The sequence below is a fragment of the Carassius auratus genome, chromosome 17 (genome assembly GCF_003368295.1).
Source record: "Carassius auratus strain Wakin chromosome 17, ASM336829v1, whole genome shotgun sequence".
In the NCBI taxonomy this organism is placed as follows: domain Eukaryota; kingdom Metazoa; phylum Chordata; class Actinopteri; order Cypriniformes; family Cyprinidae; genus Carassius; species Carassius auratus.
The window spans coordinates 11,445,959-11,466,455 of record NC_039259.1 but is presented as its reverse complement, the minus strand read 5'-3'; the positions used below and the strand labels follow the sequence as shown (position 1 = coordinate 11,466,455).

At 34.7% G+C, this 20,497-nt stretch overlaps 3 protein-coding genes across 7 annotated transcripts in view; 2 read left to right on the top strand and 1 right to left on the bottom strand.

Moving 5' to 3' along the window:
* LOC113117265 (alpha-(1,6)-fucosyltransferase-like) overlaps window positions 1-6,109 on the bottom strand; it is an 86,989-nt gene extending 80,880 nt beyond the window's left edge. The window contains exon 1 of the mRNA XM_026285815.1: window positions 6,092-6,109. The gene's annotated coding sequence lies outside the window, so the exon portion shown is untranslated. The remainder of the gene's footprint in view (window positions 1-6,091) is intronic.
* LOC113117267 (dynein light chain 1, axonemal) lies at window positions 1,873-8,642 on the top strand. 4 transcript variants are annotated; one of them, XM_026285819.1, is made up of 8 exons: window positions 1,873-1,975; window positions 6,133-6,171; window positions 6,309-6,418; window positions 6,751-6,806; window positions 6,888-6,943; window positions 7,026-7,152; window positions 7,247-7,387; window positions 7,483-8,642. In XM_026285819.1, the coding sequence occupies exons 1-8, from the start codon at window positions 1,973-1,975 to the stop codon at window positions 7,530-7,532; spliced, it is 582 nt and encodes a 193-aa protein (XP_026141604.1). In that variant the 5' UTR covers window positions 1,873-1,972; the 3' UTR covers window positions 7,533-8,642. The 4 variants fall into 4 exon arrangements, with proteins under 4 accessions (XP_026141604.1, XP_026141606.1, XP_026141605.1 ...); XM_026285821.1 differs by lacking the exon at window positions 1,873-1,975 and adding an exon at window positions 5,667-5,994; XM_026285820.1 differs by lacking the exon at window positions 1,873-1,975 and adding an exon at window positions 5,667-6,008.
* Window positions 8,643-8,764: 122 nt separating this feature from the next.
* tedc1 (tubulin epsilon and delta complex 1) lies at window positions 8,765-19,884 on the top strand. 2 transcript variants are annotated; one of them, XM_026285818.1, is made up of 8 exons: window positions 8,765-9,588; window positions 9,735-9,819; window positions 9,905-10,116; window positions 11,915-12,085; window positions 12,183-12,272; window positions 14,293-14,379; window positions 16,729-16,935; window positions 18,176-19,884. In XM_026285818.1, the coding sequence occupies exons 1-8, from the start codon at window positions 9,457-9,459 to the stop codon at window positions 18,536-18,538; spliced, it is 1,347 nt and encodes a 448-aa protein (XP_026141603.1). In that variant the 5' UTR covers window positions 8,765-9,456; the 3' UTR covers window positions 18,539-19,884. The 2 variants fall into 2 exon arrangements, with proteins under 2 accessions (XP_026141603.1, XP_026141602.1); XM_026285817.1 differs by having other exon boundaries at window positions 9,735-9,825.
* The last annotated feature ends 613 nt before the right edge of the window (window positions 19,885-20,497 follow it).

The window sequence follows — 20,497 nt, the reverse complement described above, 5'->3', positions numbered from 1 at the left end:
TGGATCTCATTATTCATGGTTTTGCCAGCGTAATGCGACTGATTTTCTCCGTACAAATGTGACAAATAGTCGTTTCATTAATGAGACTGCAGTCAAAGCAATTTAAAGCGACCGGTCGTGTGGGATTGTATTAGAAAAGAATAATAAAAAGTCCACTATTATGCAAATGTAAGACACTCCAAGGGTAGTTCAGATTAATACATATTACATTTTTAATAAACGTCCAGTCTAACATGCAGGCTCGAAAATCTGATGTTCAGTGTTTTCCACTCTGAACATATTGTAGCCTACTGGACACTGAATTCTTGTTTGCAGTTTATAGCTAACATTTTTGTAGCATTTATTATACTTTTACACACATGCATATTTGCATTTGTGTTTTACTCTTAATATTTTGTTGTAACTCTTGGCTTGTTTTGTGATCATCATAGCAATTGTACATTTACTTATTGATGCAGAATACTATTGTTTTAACATAAAACAAAACAACTAGTTAAAGAGTTTTAGAGTTTTAGAGCCTGGCAGGCCAGTGTTATAGACTTCTTTGCTCAATGGAAATCTGTTTCTACCACATAATCTACCACATCAATGCTTTGAAAATCATAAATTACTGCACGACATAAAAAGTTATAATTATGACATAAAAAGTCTATGGAACACAAAGTCATAATTATAAGACAAAAAGTAACAGTTAGCAGATGACACAGTTGTGAGATAAAGGCTGAAAGTATGAGAAAATAACATTAAGGTTGCATTTTTGTAACAATTATCTCATAATTTTGACTTTTTTATCATTATGATTTTTGGCCATTAGGTCAGTTAACCATTTTATTATAATAAAAGTGTAGTAACCATGTTTTAGTATAACCGCAGCTTTACTAAAGAAACCATGGTTATACTATGGTTAGTGAAGTAATTGTTTGTTTGTTTGTAAAGGTTTTATATTACAATTTACTAAACTATGATTCATTTTTTTTTTTTTCTGGCCGAAATGGGTTCCATATTGAACTGTTATTAAATCTATAAGAATACACACACACACACACACACACACACATACACACGTTTACTTAGCTATCTAAATGGGGACATTCCATAGGCGTAATGGTTTTCATACTGTATAAACTGTATATTCTATCGCACTACACCAACCATACACCTATACTTTACACTTACAGATTTTTTTTTTTTTTTTTGCATTTTTACAATAAAAAATAAAATAAAACAAAAACTTTGTTTATTTTTATACCAGTTTTACAAATGAGGATGTGCCCCAAGGGAGACTTCTGTAGGCTTTGTCAGGTTTAGCTCAATTCTGGGTACAAATTTGTCCATAAAATGTGGTTATGAAGGTACACACACGCACACGCACATACTAAATCGAGGGCAGTTTGACTTAATCATTGTTACATCACTCCCACCCAGTGGTCTGACTGCGGAATCACACCATGATCTGAACCAGTGCATATACATTAGCATTATCAAGTATTAAAATGGAAGTTTAAAATAATACGGAATGACTATACAATAAAATATACAGGCCTGTATCTTATAAAAAGTGAAAATAGCATTGTGAGATATGGCTTTGTTCAAGAGACTTTCGTATCCTTCAAAAGTCGACAACTATAACAAAGCAAACCATAAAAATATAAAAATTAATAATGTGATATAACATTGTGTGATATTTAATTTAAGTGGAATAGTAACATTAAATTCAGCTATTGTGTCTATCTATCTATCTATCTATCTATCTATCTATCTATCTATCTATCTATCTATCTATCTATCTATCTATCTATCTTGTCTGTCTGTCGCTCTCACTGTTCTCTTTGTATTCGCCTATTTTCTTTCCCTGTGCTATCAGCATGATGTTTGTGTTGTCACGCGGATACGCGGCTCGTGCCACTCAGAAGCATCACTTTGCGCACGCGCTTTGCGGCGGGGCAGTTCCATAGCAACCGTAAAGAACAACATGGTGAGTTCCCATCGTATTTCTGCTTTAAATACACATTATTATGTTATGTTACTGGGTTAAATGCATTGTTCAAAATAAGGAAATACATTATTTTTGTTTTATAACAAAACGAGGTCATTACTCTGGCTGGAAAAGAAGCTGCATCAGTGTTCTTCACTTGTGTCTGAAGTTCGGTAAAACTGGCAAGATATTCACAGATTCGACTTTTCCGGATCAATAACTCGCGAGAGAAACGTTTTTGGTACACGAATTATGCCTATTTTTACTCGTAGTGATGTAGTAAACGAGCTACAAGCCAGTTTGCCTGAAAACAAGCTTTCCTCCGCTCTGTACAAAATACGTTGATCTCAATGCGCTGGCGTCTGAGAGACAAGTCCTAAGGGACCGTCTGCAAAGTGCGAAATGCGAAAAAGGTTACTAATAAAATACTCAATAACTTCACAGTAACACACTGTAGTGTCACCAAATTCAGTTCACACATCACTGCTCTCCTGCTGCTTATACTACAATGTTGGTTTTAAAAATAGTTGCTTTTGCACAATTTTACGATTTTTTTTATTATGAAAACATCAATAACATTACTCTAACACACTGTACTTTCACCAAATTCAGTTCAAACATCACTGCTCTCCTGCTGGTTATACTACAACACTCATTTTGAAAGTAATTGCTTTTGCAAATTTTTAATGATTTTTTATTATGAAAAATAATTAATTACTTCACTGTTATTGAACATAATAGTTAATAACTTTACTGTAACACACCGTACTTCCACCAAATTCAGTTCACACATCACTGCTCTACTGCTGTTTATACCACAACTTTGATTTTAAAAGGAATTGCTTTGGCAGATTTTTGATGATTTTTTTTAATTATGAACAATAGTTAATAAATGTACTGTAACACACTGTACTTCCACCAAATTCAGTTCACACATAACGGTTCTCCTACTGGTTATGCTACAACTTTAATTTTGAAAGTAATTGCGTTGGCACATTTTTTATGATTTTTATTATGGAAAATAAAGTCACCATTATTGAACATAATAGTTAATAACTTTACTGTAACCCACTGTATTTCATCCAAATTCAGTTCACACATCACTGCTCTCCTGCTGGTTTTACAACAACTTTAATTTTGCAAATAATTCCTTTAACAAATGTTTTTTATGAATACTAATTAAGGAAAAAAATTTAATAACTTTACTGTAACACACTGTACTTTCAACAAATTCAGTTCACACATCACTGCTCTCCTGCTGGTTATACTACAACTTTCATTTTGAAATTAATTGCTTTTGAACATTTTTTAGGATTTCTTATTATGAAAAATAGTTAATAACTTTACTGTAACACACTTTACTTCCACCAAATTGTGAAATATGAAAAATAGTTAATGAATTCACCATTATTGGACATAATAGTTAATAACTTTAATGTAACACACTGTACATTCATCAAAATCAGATCACACATCACTGCTGTTTGCTGGTTATACTACAACACTCATTTTGAAATTATTTGCTTTTGCATATTTTTTTGGATTTTTTTTATTATGAAAAATAGTTAACGTCACCGTTATTGAACATAATAGTTAATAACTTTACTGTAACAGACTGTACTTCCACCAAATTTATCTCACACATCACTGCTCTACTGCTGGTTATACTACAACTTTCATTTTCAATGTAATTGCTTTGGCACATTTGTTATGATTTTTTATTTTAAAAAATAGTTAATAACTTTACTGTAACACACTGTACTTCCACCAAATTCAGTTCACACATCACTGCTCTCCTGGTGGTTATACTACAACTTTCATTTTCAATGTAATTGCTTTGGCACATTTGTTATGATTTTTTATTTTAAAAAATAGTTAATAAATTCACCATTATTGGACATAATAGTTAATAACTGTAATGTAACACACTGTATATTCATCAAATTCAGTTCACACACCACTGCTCGCCGGCTGTTTATACTACAACTTTCATTTTGAAAGTAATTGCTTTGGCACATTTGTTATTACTTTTTATTAAGAAAAAGGTAGATAACTTTACTGTAACACACTGTACATTCATCAAAATCAGATCACACATCACTGCTCTCCTGCTGGTTATACTACAACACTCAAATTGAAAATTATTGCTTTGACAAATTTTTTTTATGATTTTCTTAATTATTAAAAATAGTTAATAACTTTACTGTAATGCACTGTACATTCATCAAACTCAGTTCACACATCACTGCTCTCCTGCTGGTTATACTACAACTTTAATTTTGAATGTAATTGCTTTGGCACATTTATTAGAATTTTTATTTTGTTTAATAGTTACCTTTACTGTAACACACTGTACTTTCATCAAACTATTGAACTTTTTTCAAAATAACAAATCATAACAAATGTGCCAAAGCAATTACTTTCAAAATGAAAGTTGTAGTATAACCAGCAGGAGAGCAGTGCTGTGTGATCTGATTTTGATGAAAGTACAGTGTGTTACAGTAAAGTTATTGACTATTTTTCAAAAAGAAATTATAAAAAATGTGCCAAAGCAATTATTTTCAATATGAAAGTTGTAGTAAAATCAGCAGGAGAGCAGTGATGTGTGAACTGAATTTGGTGAAAGTACAGTGTGTTACAGTAAAGTTATTAACAATTTTTCCTTAATTAGCATTCATAAAAAAATTTGTTAAAGGAATTTTTTGCAAAATTAAAGTTGTTGTAAAACCAGCAGGAGAGCAGTGATGTGTGAACTGAATTTGGTTGAAATACAGTGGGTTACAGTAAAGTTATTAACTATTATGTTCAATAATGGTGACTTTATTAACTATTTTCCATTAAAAAAATCATAAAAAATGTGCCAACGCAATTACTTTCAAAATTAAAGTTGTAGCATAACCAGTAGGAGAACCGTTATGTGTGAACTGAATTTGGTGGAAGTACAGTGTGTTACAGTACATTTATTAACTATTGTTCATAATTTAAAAAAAAATCATCAAAAATCTGCCAAAGCAATTCCTTTTAAAATCAAAGTTGTAGTATAAACAGCAGTAGAGCAGTGATGTGTGAACTGAATTTGGTGGAAGTACGGTGTGTTACAGTAAAGTTATTAACTATTATGTTCAATAAGAGTGAAGTAATTAATTATTTTTCATAATAAAAAAAATCATAAAAAATTTGCAAAAGCAATTACTTTCAAAATGAGTGTTGTAGTATAACCAGCAGGAGAGCAGTGGTGTTTGAACTGAATTTGGTGGAAGTACAGTGTGTTACAGTAAAGTTATTAACTGTTTTTCATAATAAAAAAATCATAAAAATGATGCAAAAGCAACTATTTTCAATATAAGTGTTGTAGTATAACCAGTAGGAGAGATGTGTGAACTGAATTTGGTGAAAGTACAGTGTGTTAGAGTAACGTTATTGACGTTTTCATAATAAAAAAAATCTTAAAATTGTGCAAAAGCAACTATTTTTAAAACCAACATTGTAGTATAAGCAGCAGGAGAGCAGTGATGTGTGAACTGAATTTGGTGACACTACAGTGTGTTACTGTGAAGTTATTGAGTATTTTATTAGTAACCTTTTTCGCATTTCGCACTTTGCAGACGGTCCCTTAGGACTTGTTTCTCAGACGCCAGCGCATTGAGATCAACGTATTTTGTACAGAGCGGAGGAAAGCTTGTTTTCAGGCAAACTCGCTTGTAGCTCGTTTACTACATCACTACGAGTAAAAAGAGGCATAATTCGTGTACCAAAAACGTTTTGCTCGCGAGTTATTGATCCGGAAAAGTCGAATCTGTGAATATCTTGCCAGTTTTACCGAACTTGTGTCTGACGGTTTGCTGCAGATAAACATTTAGCCACCTCGCTAGCTGTTAGATTAGCAAATTAGGTTTTAAATTTACAGAGGTTTTGGTTTATTAAGTATTAAACGGGATACATATATGCTACAGAAGAAGTCAACGTAATGTCAAAAGGATAGCGAGCTTAGCAACTGTTATTATTGAAAGTTGAAGCGGGTGATTTTACTAACGTACAGTAGCATATTCATATAGATATAACGTTAGAGAAAAATAAATGTTATTACAAATATTATACACAAAAGTATCATCTTACCTTTCTGTTAGTCATCACGAGTGTATTATGTGTATTTTCAGGCAAAAGCGACAACTATTAAAGAGGCCCTGGTGAAATGGGTAAAACATTTGTTGTTAATTAAGTTTGTAAATGAACTTTTCTAAAACTTTTAACTCATTAAACATTACTAGTAAACATGTAAGTTCTGCTCTCTGTCAGTCAGATTATCAAAATTGATTTCATTTTGTTATCTAAGGAGGAGAAAACGGGGGAAAAAGCGAGCGAGGCCACAGCAGTAAAGCTTTATGGTCAGATACCTCCCATCGAAAAAATGGACGCGACTCTCTCTAATCTTGTCAACTGCGAGTGAGTCTAAATACACAGATCCAATTTTTAGTTCATTTTCGGTTACACTTTAATTTAAGGTGTCCTTGTTCCAGTGTGTAATTATACATTTAAAGTGCTGAGTAATATTAATTAACTACATGTACTTACTACTTTATGGTTAGAGATTAGAGCTTGATTTAGGGTTACTTGCATGTAATTGTGCATAATGTATTGCTATTATAATAGTAAGTACATGTAACAAGGACACCTTAAAATAAAGTGTTTATATATTTTCTTAGAAACAAATGTCAGTATTTGTCAGATTTAATAATTTTCTAATATACTTTCATTGTATGTTTCGACCTGCCTAGGAGATTATCCTTGTCTACGAACTGTATTGAAAAAATTGCAAACTTGAATGGTCTAAGTAAGTACACTCTTTAAATGCATTTCTGTCAAGTGCATTTGTCATGATTGCTGGACAGTTTATTTAAATTATTTCTCCTAGAGAACCTTAAGATATTGTCCTTGGGGCGGAATAGCATCAAAAACCTTAATGGACTTGTAAGTAAAGAAGCAGAACATTAATGATATCGTAAAGAAGTGGACATCTGCTTCCCTCTGACTCCTCTTCTGTCCCCCACAGGAAGCAGTAGGTGATACTCTGGAAGAGCTGTGGATCTCTTATAACCTCATAGAAAAACTGAAGGGAATTCACGTCATGAAGAAACTCAAAGTCTTGTATATGTCTAACAATTTGGTCAAGGAGTGGGGTGAGCATGGAAGCTAGGTTACTGAGAGACCAGTAGCAGCTTAGTCATGGTACATCAAGAATGAGCATTTTATGAGAATTGTTTGTTTCTTTAGGGGAGTTTCAGAAGCTGGCAGATCTTCCAGCATTGGTGGACCTCGTCTTTGTGGGGAACCCATTAGAAGAAAAGTATTCTGCAGATGGTAACTGGATAGAGGAAGCTACTAAGAGGCTTCCCAAGCTTAAAAAGCTAGATGGTAAGTAGCATATGTTAGTTAAACATAAAAAAAAGAAAAGAAAAACATGGGTGCAAAAATTTCCTTTGATTATTCCTAATAATTTTCATTTTTAGGAAACCCCGTTATCAAACAAGAAGAGGAGGAAGGTGAAGGGGAGAGCTAATGCAATTCCTTTAAATATTCTGAAGTTGGTGCATTTTTTTATTGTTCAAACACCAGCATTTTAACTATTAGAAGTCTGTGCAATATTTTTATTAATTTTTTATTAGGTTTATTTATATGGAATGAAGCCAAAAAAGCTAAATCCATTTTCTTGAGCTTTAACACTATTTGAATAGATTTGAAAAGCACACACTTGATGCATTTTGTTAGCCTTCGTACAAGCGGTGATATACAATCATAATGTAAGGGTTGTGCAGAAAGACAGATTGGATGATACTCATTACTTACACTGTTAAAAAAAATTGCCATTGTTACTTTAAAGAACTATTTTTACCTAATGTAACCTGTGCTTAAAAATAACTATGAAGAATTAATATGAACACCACTATAATATTAAATAATTTAGCATAACTTTCGATAAATTCATTAAAAATTATATTTTCGACTTGAATAACCACTGAAGTTACCACTTGAAGGACATATTACATTTTTTATTTATTAACAAAACTTTTCAGGGAGATTAATAACATTTTAGATTGTAACAGTAAATACAAGCCAGTGACAATGAAGCAACTACAAAATTGGAATGATTTATTAAGTTTGTGACATGGGCTTATAATTGTTTCAATTGGTGGTGCTATGTTTTAGTATGTCTCTATTAGGAGGCTACTTTAAAAGTTAAATCTGAAGTTGAATAATATTTGCAAGATTTACATTTTTAATTAAATGCCTTTTTTAAATGGCATACTTTTTGTAATAAATTTGTTTGGACATAATCTAATTTGCAGTTAATAGTACAGTTTCATCACTTAGTGTATTGTTAACACATTACATTGTATGTGTGGTATTTAAAACAAGTTGCACAATGAGAGCAATTTAACACTTTGTAGCATGACTCCATAAAGTAAGTTAAATGTACTGTGGCCGAATAAAGGCACCATAACTAATACTGTACTAAAAAGTTGTCTGAATTAGTTTCTTGTTAACAATTTTGTACATGTGATTTAAATGTTATATTTACAATTTTATGCATGTTTTATTGTTTTTGATCCCTCTACATGTTTTTGTTTACTGTGTTTCAGAAGAAAACAATAAACTAGTTTGTCCTCTGCTCAAGTTATATTACCATTCATTATTATCATTACCATTGCTTTGAATGTGTGGTAACAATTTACAATAAGATCTCTTTTGTTAACATTAGTTAATTCATGAACTAACATGCACTAAGAATTACCAATATTTTTACAGCATTTATTAGGCCCAACCTTTGTTAATTTTAGTGGAATGTGTTCATGTTCATGTTAGTTCAGAGTGCGTTGGTTAATGTTAACGGATACAACTTTTAATCTAAAAAATTTATTAGTTGATGTTGAAACTAAAATGAATTTATATTGTATTGATGTTAACAAATGTTATTGGTATTGGGAAATGTAAGCGAAATATGTCTTTATTTATGGGTGAGCGACGAGTCGTAAACAGTAGGTGGCAGTAAAGTTCTTTACAAAGTGAAACCACACAATCTTCCTTTCTGGATCTTTAATTACTGGATTAATTAGTAATTAATCTGACTTTACCCCCCAGCAGTAAATGACCTATCATAATTACTATTGCATTTTCATTTTTCAGTTCATTACTCGGTTATCATAAACGTTACCTATTGACAAAATATGAGGTTTGTGAATGTTTTTTTTTTTTTTTCATTTTGAATATATTACCACAACATAACATAGATAAATATACAACATTAAAGTAAAATGAACTCCATGCAGTATGACGTATCAAGGTGGGCTGTCTACAATTCCTATTGGTCAGGATTTACGTCAATCATGTAGCGCGCCAAATCAACAATAATCCTGAATGACTCAACTAGGAAGTGTCTGTTGCCTAACAACTATTGACGTAAACATACTAACGATACTTGTAAAATGTCGCGCGAAAAGAGTGTTAAAGTGAAGGAAGTTATTTCTTCTCTCTGTAAGTTACTATCTGCATTAAGCGTCGAGTCGATACCGACGGCTGAGGCATTCAGGAGAGCTAAATTCAACAGAAAAGATGCGGTAAGTTGATCATTATACCTTAGTACTATAATGATACCACTTCTCCCTCCCTCTCTCCCTCTCTAATGTGATTTAGGATAATTTGATAGATAAGTCATCATTAGCTTGATTATCCCTGCTTAGTGTGCTCAATATATGTTTTTCAGGCAGTGGACATGTGGAGTTTGTTAAGTGGGCTTCTGCAGAGAGTTTTTGCTCTGGATTGTGCGTGCCGTGACTCTAAAGACCAAGGTTTTGGTAAATTGATCATTGCAAACAACTGCAGTCCATGTGTAATGCACTATTGTTTTTACAACCCACAGTGCTGTGCTTGCAGATGTGCAGCTGCTGTTTGTGAGGAGTGCTCTGAGTCACTGTGGCTATGGCCCCCCTTGGGTGGTGGGGCCCTGGCCCCCAAGTCACATAGAAGAAGTGGGGAGCCGAGATCTGCTCTTGGCATTCGGATGGGTGTTGTCATCAGGGAATCTACTGGACTTCCTGCTGGCTGAGAAGATTCATCAGTTAGACACTCTCTCATCTGAACCATTGGTGAGACCTTGAGTTTTGGTTATCCAAGCAAGGAACAGATTAGTCATTTTATTACTTTCTTTTCCCTATTGATGTCAAGTGTTATTTTATGTAAGGCCAGCAGAGAGCAGGATAACTTTATTTTATACACAATTGTGCAAATGGTCAGAACATTGACTTTCTACTACTTATTCTTATTTTTAAATAAATAAAAAAAAACTATCAGCAGCCTCTCAAGAACATTACACAAGATACTAAACTGTTACTTGTTCGGTTTGCCCTTGGCTGACTAATCTAATTGACTTTCTAATAAAAAAGCAATCATGAGTAAGACACATAAATAAAATCCTGTTTGCTGTTAGGATCAATTTTAACGCTATTTCACTCTTTTTGAAAGTCTAATTGGTTAAATCCTTAAACTTTAATCTAATGGAGGCGTTCAAAGCGTCTGTTTCTGTTTCAGTAGTGGTGCTTGCTAAGACAAGCATCACTGTTACTCATACCTAATATACATTAGATTAGCATGTAACTCATCCTACGCTGTTTGTTCTACAGGCATGGGTAATATGCCAAGTGGTTTGTGTTGACTAAAAGTATGCTATTAAGTTTGAAGCATTCTAATTTCGAATTTGCGATTGGTTTATGATAAAAGAGTGGAAAAAATACCCATAGGCTTACTTTAAAGGATTGACCCAAGTCATATAAGAACCAGAATATTAGAGACTTAAAGGTGGGCTCTTTTGTTTGGAGCAAATACACTATAAACGCCACCGAACACCACAGCAATGACATAGCAACACCCTGGCAATCATTGTGTGGTTGAGTTTGGCATGCACGACTGACTTAAGTTTCTGGTTACACTTCTCTTTTGTTCATCTTATATATATATTTTTGTCATTAAAGAAATGTGTCCCTTCTCGTTTTTGTATGTATTAGTATCATTAGTGTTAATAAGGATTTTATTAACTCTAACAATACTAATATATGTATCATTTGCATGAATAAAATCCTTAATGGCCCCGTTATAACAAAGAGTAGCAAACTCTGAAGTAGACTGAATAATACAGAATCTGTTATTTAATCCACACATTGATATATTTTTAATAGGACAGAGTATTGCATTTTTTAGAAAGGATGAATTAAAATGATCAAAAGTGACGAAGACATTTCAAATAAATGATCCTGTTTTGAACTTTATTTTCAGTAGGGAAACCTGAAAAAATGCATCAGTGTTTCTTGAGCACATATTCAGTATATTAATAATGATAATAATGATTTCTGAAGGATCGTTCGACACTGCTGAAAATTCAGCTTTGCCATTACAGGAATAAATTAGCCTATATATTAAAGTAGAAAACAAACCTTAAACTATAATAGTATTTTACAAAGTAAAATAAAGTTTTTCTGTATTTTTGATCAAATAAATGTAGACTTTGTGAGCATAAGAATCTTACTGCTATGATTACCATCTGAACAATTACATTTTTTCCCCCTAAATAGGTAAATGAATCATATGTTAAGCTGTTAATTACAAAAAAAAGATCAAGACATCATTATTAGTTCAAGGCAACAGCCAAAAGTAGCAATTCCTGTTTTATGGGTTTAACAAAGCAAAATGAAAGTCTCCCCTGGAACCAGCTTGGGGTTCATGCCTCCCCAGGGGATAGATCATAAAACCTTAATCTACTGCAGGATTTCTTTATCTTTACTTTTGTATTGTTGGGTTTGTACTATTTCCCTCTAGATGTTGTTTCAGTATTAGAATGATGCTTGATGGCCACTGTAATGATTTTTCTTGTCACATTTGTGAACATTTAAGATCGCTCAGGGTCTAACACAGCTTGACGTAGCGGCACATGGACCAGGAGCAGATACCACAGTGAAGAAGGACCAGGTACTACATGCACTGCAGTGGCAATATGGGAAACTGAGGCTCCAGTGGAAGAGCTTACTCTCAGCCCAGGAGGAGAAGTCTAAATATACCCATAGGGCAAGTCACTAAAAATAGAATCTAAAATAATGATGAAAACAGCAGATTCAGATGTAAATGCAGAAATGTAGCAACATCCTGTGTTTTCTTTCTCTAGGTTATCTCCAATATCAGCCCCTCTGCTGTCTGTCAGCCTCACATCACTGGTTCCCATCACAGCAACACAACGTCAACTGCTCTTGACAAGGTGACATGAAAATGCTTGAACATTTTAATGAAATATTGGCATGAGATCATGTAGGTCTCAGGATTTGTGCATTAAACACTGTGCAAACACTGAGTTCAGCCCCTGATAATTGTTATTACATGACAAGTGACGCCTTTACTAATTTAGATTCTCTCCAGAGATTTCTTGTTGCATTTGTATTCCTTTGGTGTATGGTAAGTACTTCTATCCGTCATCAGAGCTTGTGGTGATCAGCGTTTGATAATAACTGCCGTAAGCAAGGTAACAAGCTCATTTGAATCGGCGAATGATTGCATGCAGCTGTCAATGTGTTTCATTCCCTGGCTTATTCTGGAGAAGGTTGTAATGATGCATCCACCTCTATGTACCTGCCGCCCCGTGCTTTGGTGTGACAGATTAATAAGGTGGGAAATACTGCTTGTTTGAAGAGTTTGGATACTGATCTTTAAAGTCAAAAGGCCCACGCTCTCCTGTTCCCGTCCTCTTTCCCCAGCTCTTTAGAGGGTTTGTAAGAGTATTTTATCTCTGGGAAAAAGTCTCCCTCCTGAGATCTAATGAAGGGGCTGTTTTTGCTAGATAGGTTGTTTAAAAGTGTATAAAATAAGTGTGAAAAAGAACAAGTGGTATATAGAGAAAGTGTAAGAAAGATAGTGAAAAATAGATGAGTGCTTTTTAGATCCTGGTCCTGTATTCTTTTTTCCTATCAAAGAAATTTTTTGGAACAGTCATTGTAGTCGGCACTCTCAAAATGTTTATTTAAAAAAGTAAAATGCAGTAAAAGCTACTTCTAATCTAGTAAACCCATTCATGCTATGTTTTAAAGTTATTTGCTACATAAACACACCAAGGACGTATTAAATTGATCTGAAATGACAATCGAATTCTAACATTTATAAATAATAATATATTTAAAAAATATATGATTCAAATAAATGCATTTTCAAATAAATGCTGTTCTTTAGTATTTAAAAAAATGTACAGTGAATGTAATTTTAAAATGTAATAATATTTCATTATATTATTGGTTTTACCAACCCCAAACCTTTGAATGGTTGTGTATTTTTATGAATTAAAATTGTTAAATGCAAAGTTTATAATTATATGTCTATTAATAATATATATAATAAAAAAATAAGACGACATGTTGAATCTGCATTTTATTGATCAATGGGAATGGATGGTTATGAGAATGGATGGATTGTGTAGTTGATTAAAGCTCATGCCATTTTATTCTTACACTCATGAATAGTAACACATGGAGCGGGCATGAAATTGGCCAACTAACACATCATTTGGCAACTTAATGACTTTGCTCTATTATATTAGATACATAACCAATGTCCAGTTCTCTTGAAGGGCTCATTGCTCATTGTAGTCGCTAGTGAAGGGTTTGGGGCTGTGCACATTCTTATGGTTTCATCAGCCAATCTGTGTTGTCATGACATCATTTTTGTCTGTAACTTCACAGTAATTAATCATGTATGGCTCAGGTAATTGGCTCAAAACCACCCTGCAGCAGAGCTCAGCATCCATGATGATGAAAGATTGCAGATTATAAATCGCATACATCAGGGTCCGGGGTGTCCTGCTTCTTAACTAATAGCTTTCTCCAGGTATTCTTCAGCTTTCTCCAGTCCTTGGCCTGTCAGACTTTACTATGTGAGGTATACAGTGTGGGATGTGTTCAGACACAGGCTAATAGATCACTCTTCTCAAGCCGTGTAAGTTCCGGTGGGCAGCTCAGGGATCTCTCTCCCTCCCCATTGCCCTTCAGCCTGTGTGGGGTGCTGAGAAGAGTCATCAGCCTAAGTCCCTGGAGTGCTTCTGTCTAACCGCAGAGATGTGAGGTATTAGCTGAGCTCCTACAGGGAAAAATTGCCCACGAGTACAGATCAAAGCGGCTGCCAAGGGTGCACAAAACTGTTTTTGCACTGCAGGGCCACTGGGGGTTTTATTGTTTTAAAAACAACAGAGCTTCTTCGCGTGTAATCCAGATTTTTTTTGTTACTTTTTATTTCAGGAACTGGAGCGGATACAAGCATTGAATGGAATTCTGGAGGCGTATCTGGATTGGAAACTCCACGAACCTTTATTCTGGTGTTGGATGGTACGTCTGCTGTGTTCCACGCAGGACTGAATTTGAGATTCAAAGTCACGCTCCTTTATTAAATTTTTTTTTTTGTTCACGCTGTCATATTGCTGTTCAGCCTCAGGTATTTATGCATGGCCGGTTCATCCAGTTCAATGACTGAGATTGTCAGCATGACCGAATTAGTTTACTCTGAAAAGTTCCCAATGATGCTAAATCTAATATGTATATTACCCAACTGTTGTTTGAGAGCCAGACTGCCGGTCTGCCCGCAGTGACCTTGCCCAGCTTTGAGTTGTCACTCACAGTGATGCTCTGGCGCTCCAGGACTCTGAATCTGGCAGACAAGAGCCCTCACTCTCACTGGCACCTCTCCAATTTGAAATGAAGTTGTAAAGAATTCCCCGGCTAGCAGAAGTGGGTCCTGAGCACTTGGCAGGGGTTTCATTTTTCACTGGCAGTGTGCATTTTGAAATAAAAAGGAATGTTTTAACTGCTATTCAGTTAGAGCGGTGAGCTCACGGGTGTCTTTGAGTTGGACAAATGGAGGAAGGCTTTTTGTTTTCCCACTTCCAGCACATCATACTATTGAAATGATTACTTTTTCTTACGGTTCTTTTATGTTGAGCCTCGATAGAAGTTAATATAAGATGCACAGTCAGAATAAAGGGCATTGTGAGGTTTCAGATAGTTACAATAAGCTCTATCAAATTGAGTTGTGGAAATACTTTAAACCCCGTTAATTCAATTTTTGGAGCCTTTTAGTGAGAAATTCAATTTAGACTTTTGAAACGCAGACAAAAGTTCCCCGCTCCAAAGAACAGGAAGAAGGGGAATGGAAATCAAATAGCATGCCCACTGCATCAATGGGAAATCTATAGTCCTTGATGAAAGCCAAACATTTTGTGGATGGAGAGCTATTTGGGCAGGATTGTTTTGTCACTGTCCACACAAGATTGATGGAAGCGGCTCTTAAGCTTCAGCTATTGGTTGAGCCGCTGTTGATTAGCACAGGTTCTTAAAGAATTGATTTTCTTTACGGGTGCTCGTGCAAAGTCTGACTTTGAGCAAACTGGATCATCTACCCAAAACAATTTTACAGAGTCATTTGGGACATTTTGTAGCACAACTGTTTAAACAAGAAAGAAGTCAGTGGTGCTTGCTGTTATTATTGCTCGTATGTAGAGTTGTTAGTTTATTCTAAACTCCTTGAGGCCACACAGAAGAGGATAACTTTTATGATAACTATAACTATAAAGTTTTAATAAATGTTCAAATACAGTATAGATATTATTCTTGGTGTGAAAGGGCTTTTACGCGGAGTATTATTCCTAAGCAAATTTGTCACAAATTGTGTTTTTACAATTAGTTTGGTCTTTCTTATATGAACGCAACAATCACAACCCGGGACTCGTTTTCCATACAACAACATACCTCACTGAAATGTTAAGATGAGGGAGTAGACGCACACGTCTTTTTATGAATCATTTTGGTCCTTTTGAAAGGTCACTTTGTGAAAGTGAACAAAACAATGCAACAGCTGGTTCTGCAGGTAAAAATCCCAATACATTTTTCTGTAGAGGAATTGAGGTTTAACAGTTTTTTCCTCGTGACTCTTTGTGCTCTACAAAAAAAAGCTCTTCAGTGACCACCCACTCCCATGAAGCACTGCAAATTACATAATATAGTCAGTGTCCCTACAGTCTCAAATTGAATGATTGTATTCATATGCACATTTGCCATAGATGAAATAGATGCAATTGAAATAGATGGTTTCTATATACAACATAACTTGAAATTTCTCTGTTGTTTTCAATGTGATTTATGACATTCACAGATCTTCATGTCATTGTATTGTATCTTTATTTACACAGTATTGTACCTTTGTATTTTTGTTTTGTACTTTTTTGCTTTACATCAAAGTTTGTAATGTTGGTTTGGTACATGACATATAACTGAGTCTTTTTAAAATCCCTATGGGATTTTCAGTAGAAACTGTCTTAGCACTGTTGCATAATTTAGCTTGTTTCAAAGAAAAATCAACATATAGTGCAGGTCTTTCTGTTTTTGCATAGCTAAGAATCACTAATTTTCATCAGAAAAAATAAAAAGCAAGTTCAATTGTGATTGATTGCACATTAAAGAGAGACCTGGCAAAACCAAGCTACACATTATGCATGTTCTGACTGTAAATGAGAACCAGAAGCAAACTAAGTCTTCTTATAGCTCTTTAGTAAATGAATCCAAAGACTGTGTAATTCTTTTTGCAGATCTAGCTGATTTGGCATGACTTGAGCACAATGCATCTCAATTGTCTCAGAAGGGGTTCGTGACAGACCTGTTGCACTTATGCCTTTGTCTCTGCAGGACAGTGTGATCGACAGCTCTCTCGCCGATGCGCCTGAGGAGGAGCCTGTCGATTGGCCACCAGGGGAGCGGAGTGTTAGGGTGAGGTGTCCCCACGGCGACGAGACCAGGAGAACAGTCAGACAACTTGACAAGATGTTACTAAGGCTGAAGACAGAACTGAGGGCCAGAAGAATAGAGCAGTCCACTCTCACACTCCCCTCACAGGTAATGACCGCCCAGCAGGTGAGATTTACCTGCATAAGTGCTGACGGGAAGGCTTCAGCTTATAATAAGGTCAGGATTGTTCTGCTTGAAGTTTAGAAAGTATTTCTTGTTACCTTCCAGTTTAAATTTTGAAGTAGTTAGTTTTATTTTACACAGAATATTGGCAAAACAACAATATGAATACATAAAAGGAGAAAATATTAATTATTATTATTTTTTAGAGTATGTGTTATTATGCTAATTTCCTATGTTCATTATACTTATAATTATTGTGGTAATTAATAATAATAATAATAATATGGTATATATTTTTATTAATAATAGTTAATGACCTTAATGACCATAATTCAATTAGAAGGATTGTTCACCCAAAAATGGAAATTCAGTCATTACTTAGCCTCATGGTGTTCCAAACTTGTAAGATCTTTGTTCATATTTGGAACAGAAGGTTATTTTTGTTTTTTTGTGTTTTGCAAAATGTATTCTTGTCACTTCATAAAATGATGGTTCTTGTTCTTGGTACCTTTCTGGGCCGTGAACGTGGTAGTTCCCTTGCTTTCTATGGAGGGTCAGAAAGCTCTTGGATTTCATCAGAAAATGTCTTAATTTTATTAATTTGAAGATGAACGAAGGTCTTATGGGTCTGGAACAACATGAGGGTGAGGGTAATTAATGACAGAATTTTCAGTTTTGGGTAGCTATCCTTTTAATAATAATCATCATAATAAATATTCCTTTTCTTCGGATTTCCATAGGCACCAATTCCACATTTCTTCTGTGCATGTGGAACTTTTATTACCTGTTCAAATGTTCTTCCAGTAGATTGAGAGGTGTTTTAATATGTCTTATAATAAGGGAGAATAGTGCTAAAATAATTATTAAAAGCTAGTTAATCACATCATTGAATTATTTTTTTTGCCTGAAGAAATTACACTTCATTGTATGAATATTCAATGTGGTTGGTTCAGTGGAGAATTAGGTGGTCCGTGTGATGTGGTAGATCTAACCTGTTACAATACATGACCGCCTGCCATAGTGTCTGAGAATGAAATTTCTTCACATCAATTCTTAACACATTCCTAGTGATGTAAGAGATATACACCGACATTTCTACTCCCACGTACTTGTTCATCCGGGTTACCACAATACCTTTCTTTTTGATATTAGTATCCATTTGATGTTTGATCAGTATTCCAGTCTGCTGAAATCAGTAGTCTTAGCAAGCTCTCGTTCTCATTAGGGGCGACGTCAAGGGGCTTCTTGGCTCTCTGAAAGTCAGAGAATGGAGGTGGAGAGGAAGGTTTCAGGCTATTTAGAGGGTCTACGTCTTACTAACACCTCTGCAATCACATCAAGAGGCTTTTTGCCATGTCTCCAGGATCCACAGCCCACAAAGCCACCTCACAGGTTCCACACCGGAGAACCCGGCCTGGCAATGACAGCTGGGAAGCTCCAGGCATCGACGGCTCTGAATGAGCTGAGGGAGAGAGAGGCTGTACTGCAGTGGCAGCTGGAGCGATTGAGGCAAAATATGAGAGTGGAAATGCAGAGACAGGCCAGCACAATGGAAGGGATTGTTCTCATCCCACCACTTAAGAGATAAACACACTTTTTGTGTCAATGTATGCACTGGGATTCTGACATAAAGCTGACAGACTGCATTCTGAGTTCACCGAATAAGGTGAACATATTAGTTTTTCTCTTATTCAGTGGAATTAAAACTCTAACGTCTGGACATTATGAATTAGAGAATGGTTTATTATCAGTTATGTTTTTAAAAAGACTGCCGCAATGTGAATGTCTGTGCATGGGGGGAAAAAAAGAAAAGAAAGAAACTTCAAGGGCATTTATCATCTATACTTCAATACTTGCACTGAAAAATATTATTTTGACTACTGAAATGCATCAAGCCACACTCTGAAAAACAACTCTAATAACTCAGACTCGAGCAAATGGCTGACCTCTGTACTTCCGTGTACTTTGCGGTGTGCTAGAGAAAATGGAAGACATTTGAAATCATTTTTTTAATGCATGCCGCTTCTATAGAGCAGAACAGCCTGCAGTTTTCAAAGTAGGTCATTCTTTTAGTTGCTTTCCAAAACCTGTGAAAGTTAGGATCGAAGTTTGGGGGAAAAAATCAAACCTTGCAGAGATCTGAGCCCAGTTTTACTGAGCGGTTCATAACATGAGATGAGTTTGCCTTTCAAGGCCAAGTCAGTTACTATCAGCCAATTGGTGTGGTCTCGATTACATTTGGAAAGCTGTAAACAAACTAGGTGTGCGAGATAACATGAGCTGTTGGGCCAACTAAAGAAGCTGGCAAAGGCTGCTGTATTAGCTGATTAAGAAAGTCATTTCCAGCACCGAATTTCATTAGGATTATAAGCAGAAATCCTAATCTAGATGCTGTACAGAGCATGACGATTTCTAAAAGGATTTCCTCTCCATTACTTTCGGCCTTCTTATCTAGGCCAGAATTGCTGTTTACAGCTGAAGGAATGCAAACACACAGACTCGGCGGGTCCATTTCCCTGATGTTTGATGTGTGCCCTAAATGAACTCAGACTCATGTAGCTGGAATTCAAGGTTATAATTATGCTATTATCAAGAGGGTCAACCATTGTCAAGCCAAGAACTGGCGTGAGTGGGTTCCTCGCTACCTGCAGCTCTCTGATGAATATATCAATAATTAGATGCTGCAGATATGTGTAACAGGTCTAAGCGACGCATTTTCTCTTTGGCATCGATATTAATAGGTTTCAGTTTTCACACTTCATGTGTAAGGTGGTGTTGCATAGCAGAATTGTCGCAGAAGTGGCTCTGCAAATAGAGTTTAAAAACTGAACCTGCTTTTTTTTTTACATGCTGATTGCACAATGAAAATGTAGTTCACTTATTTATCAACTCTGTATTTTATACTATGGTCTTTGAATAAACAATTTAAAATAATGATGAAGTGAAGTACTTATTTTTTGTTTGACAAAAACTCTAAATGCTCTAATCCGATTGGCTGATTTGTACACCACTCCCCTGATTAAGTGCACACAGGTTGTTGTTTTTTTCTTTGTTGTTGTTGTTGTTGTTTGTTAGTTTTTATCATTCAGCTTAGAAACAAGTGAAAATCTTCCAAATCGGAATTTTCCAGAGTTCGCCAGCTTATTGACATCTTATTAAACAATGATTGTTTAAAGCATTTAGTTGTTATTTTAGTATCACTGATATACTATTATAGTTTGTTAATATTTCTAATTAGATTAAAAAAAAAAAAAAAAAATATATATATATATATATATATATATATATATATATATATATATATATATATATATATATATATATATATATATATACCAAGTTTTAATGTAAGTTTTTAAAGGTTTTTTTTTTCTTTATGTAATATATATATATATATATATATATATATATATATATTATTATTTTATTTAAAGTGAAAATGTGTTTATGGTTATAGTTTCAGTTTTAGTTAATGATAATAACCCTGCTCTTAGTACAAAGGCTCCAAAATATCCATAAGCACAATTGTATATTTTAAAATGCATGT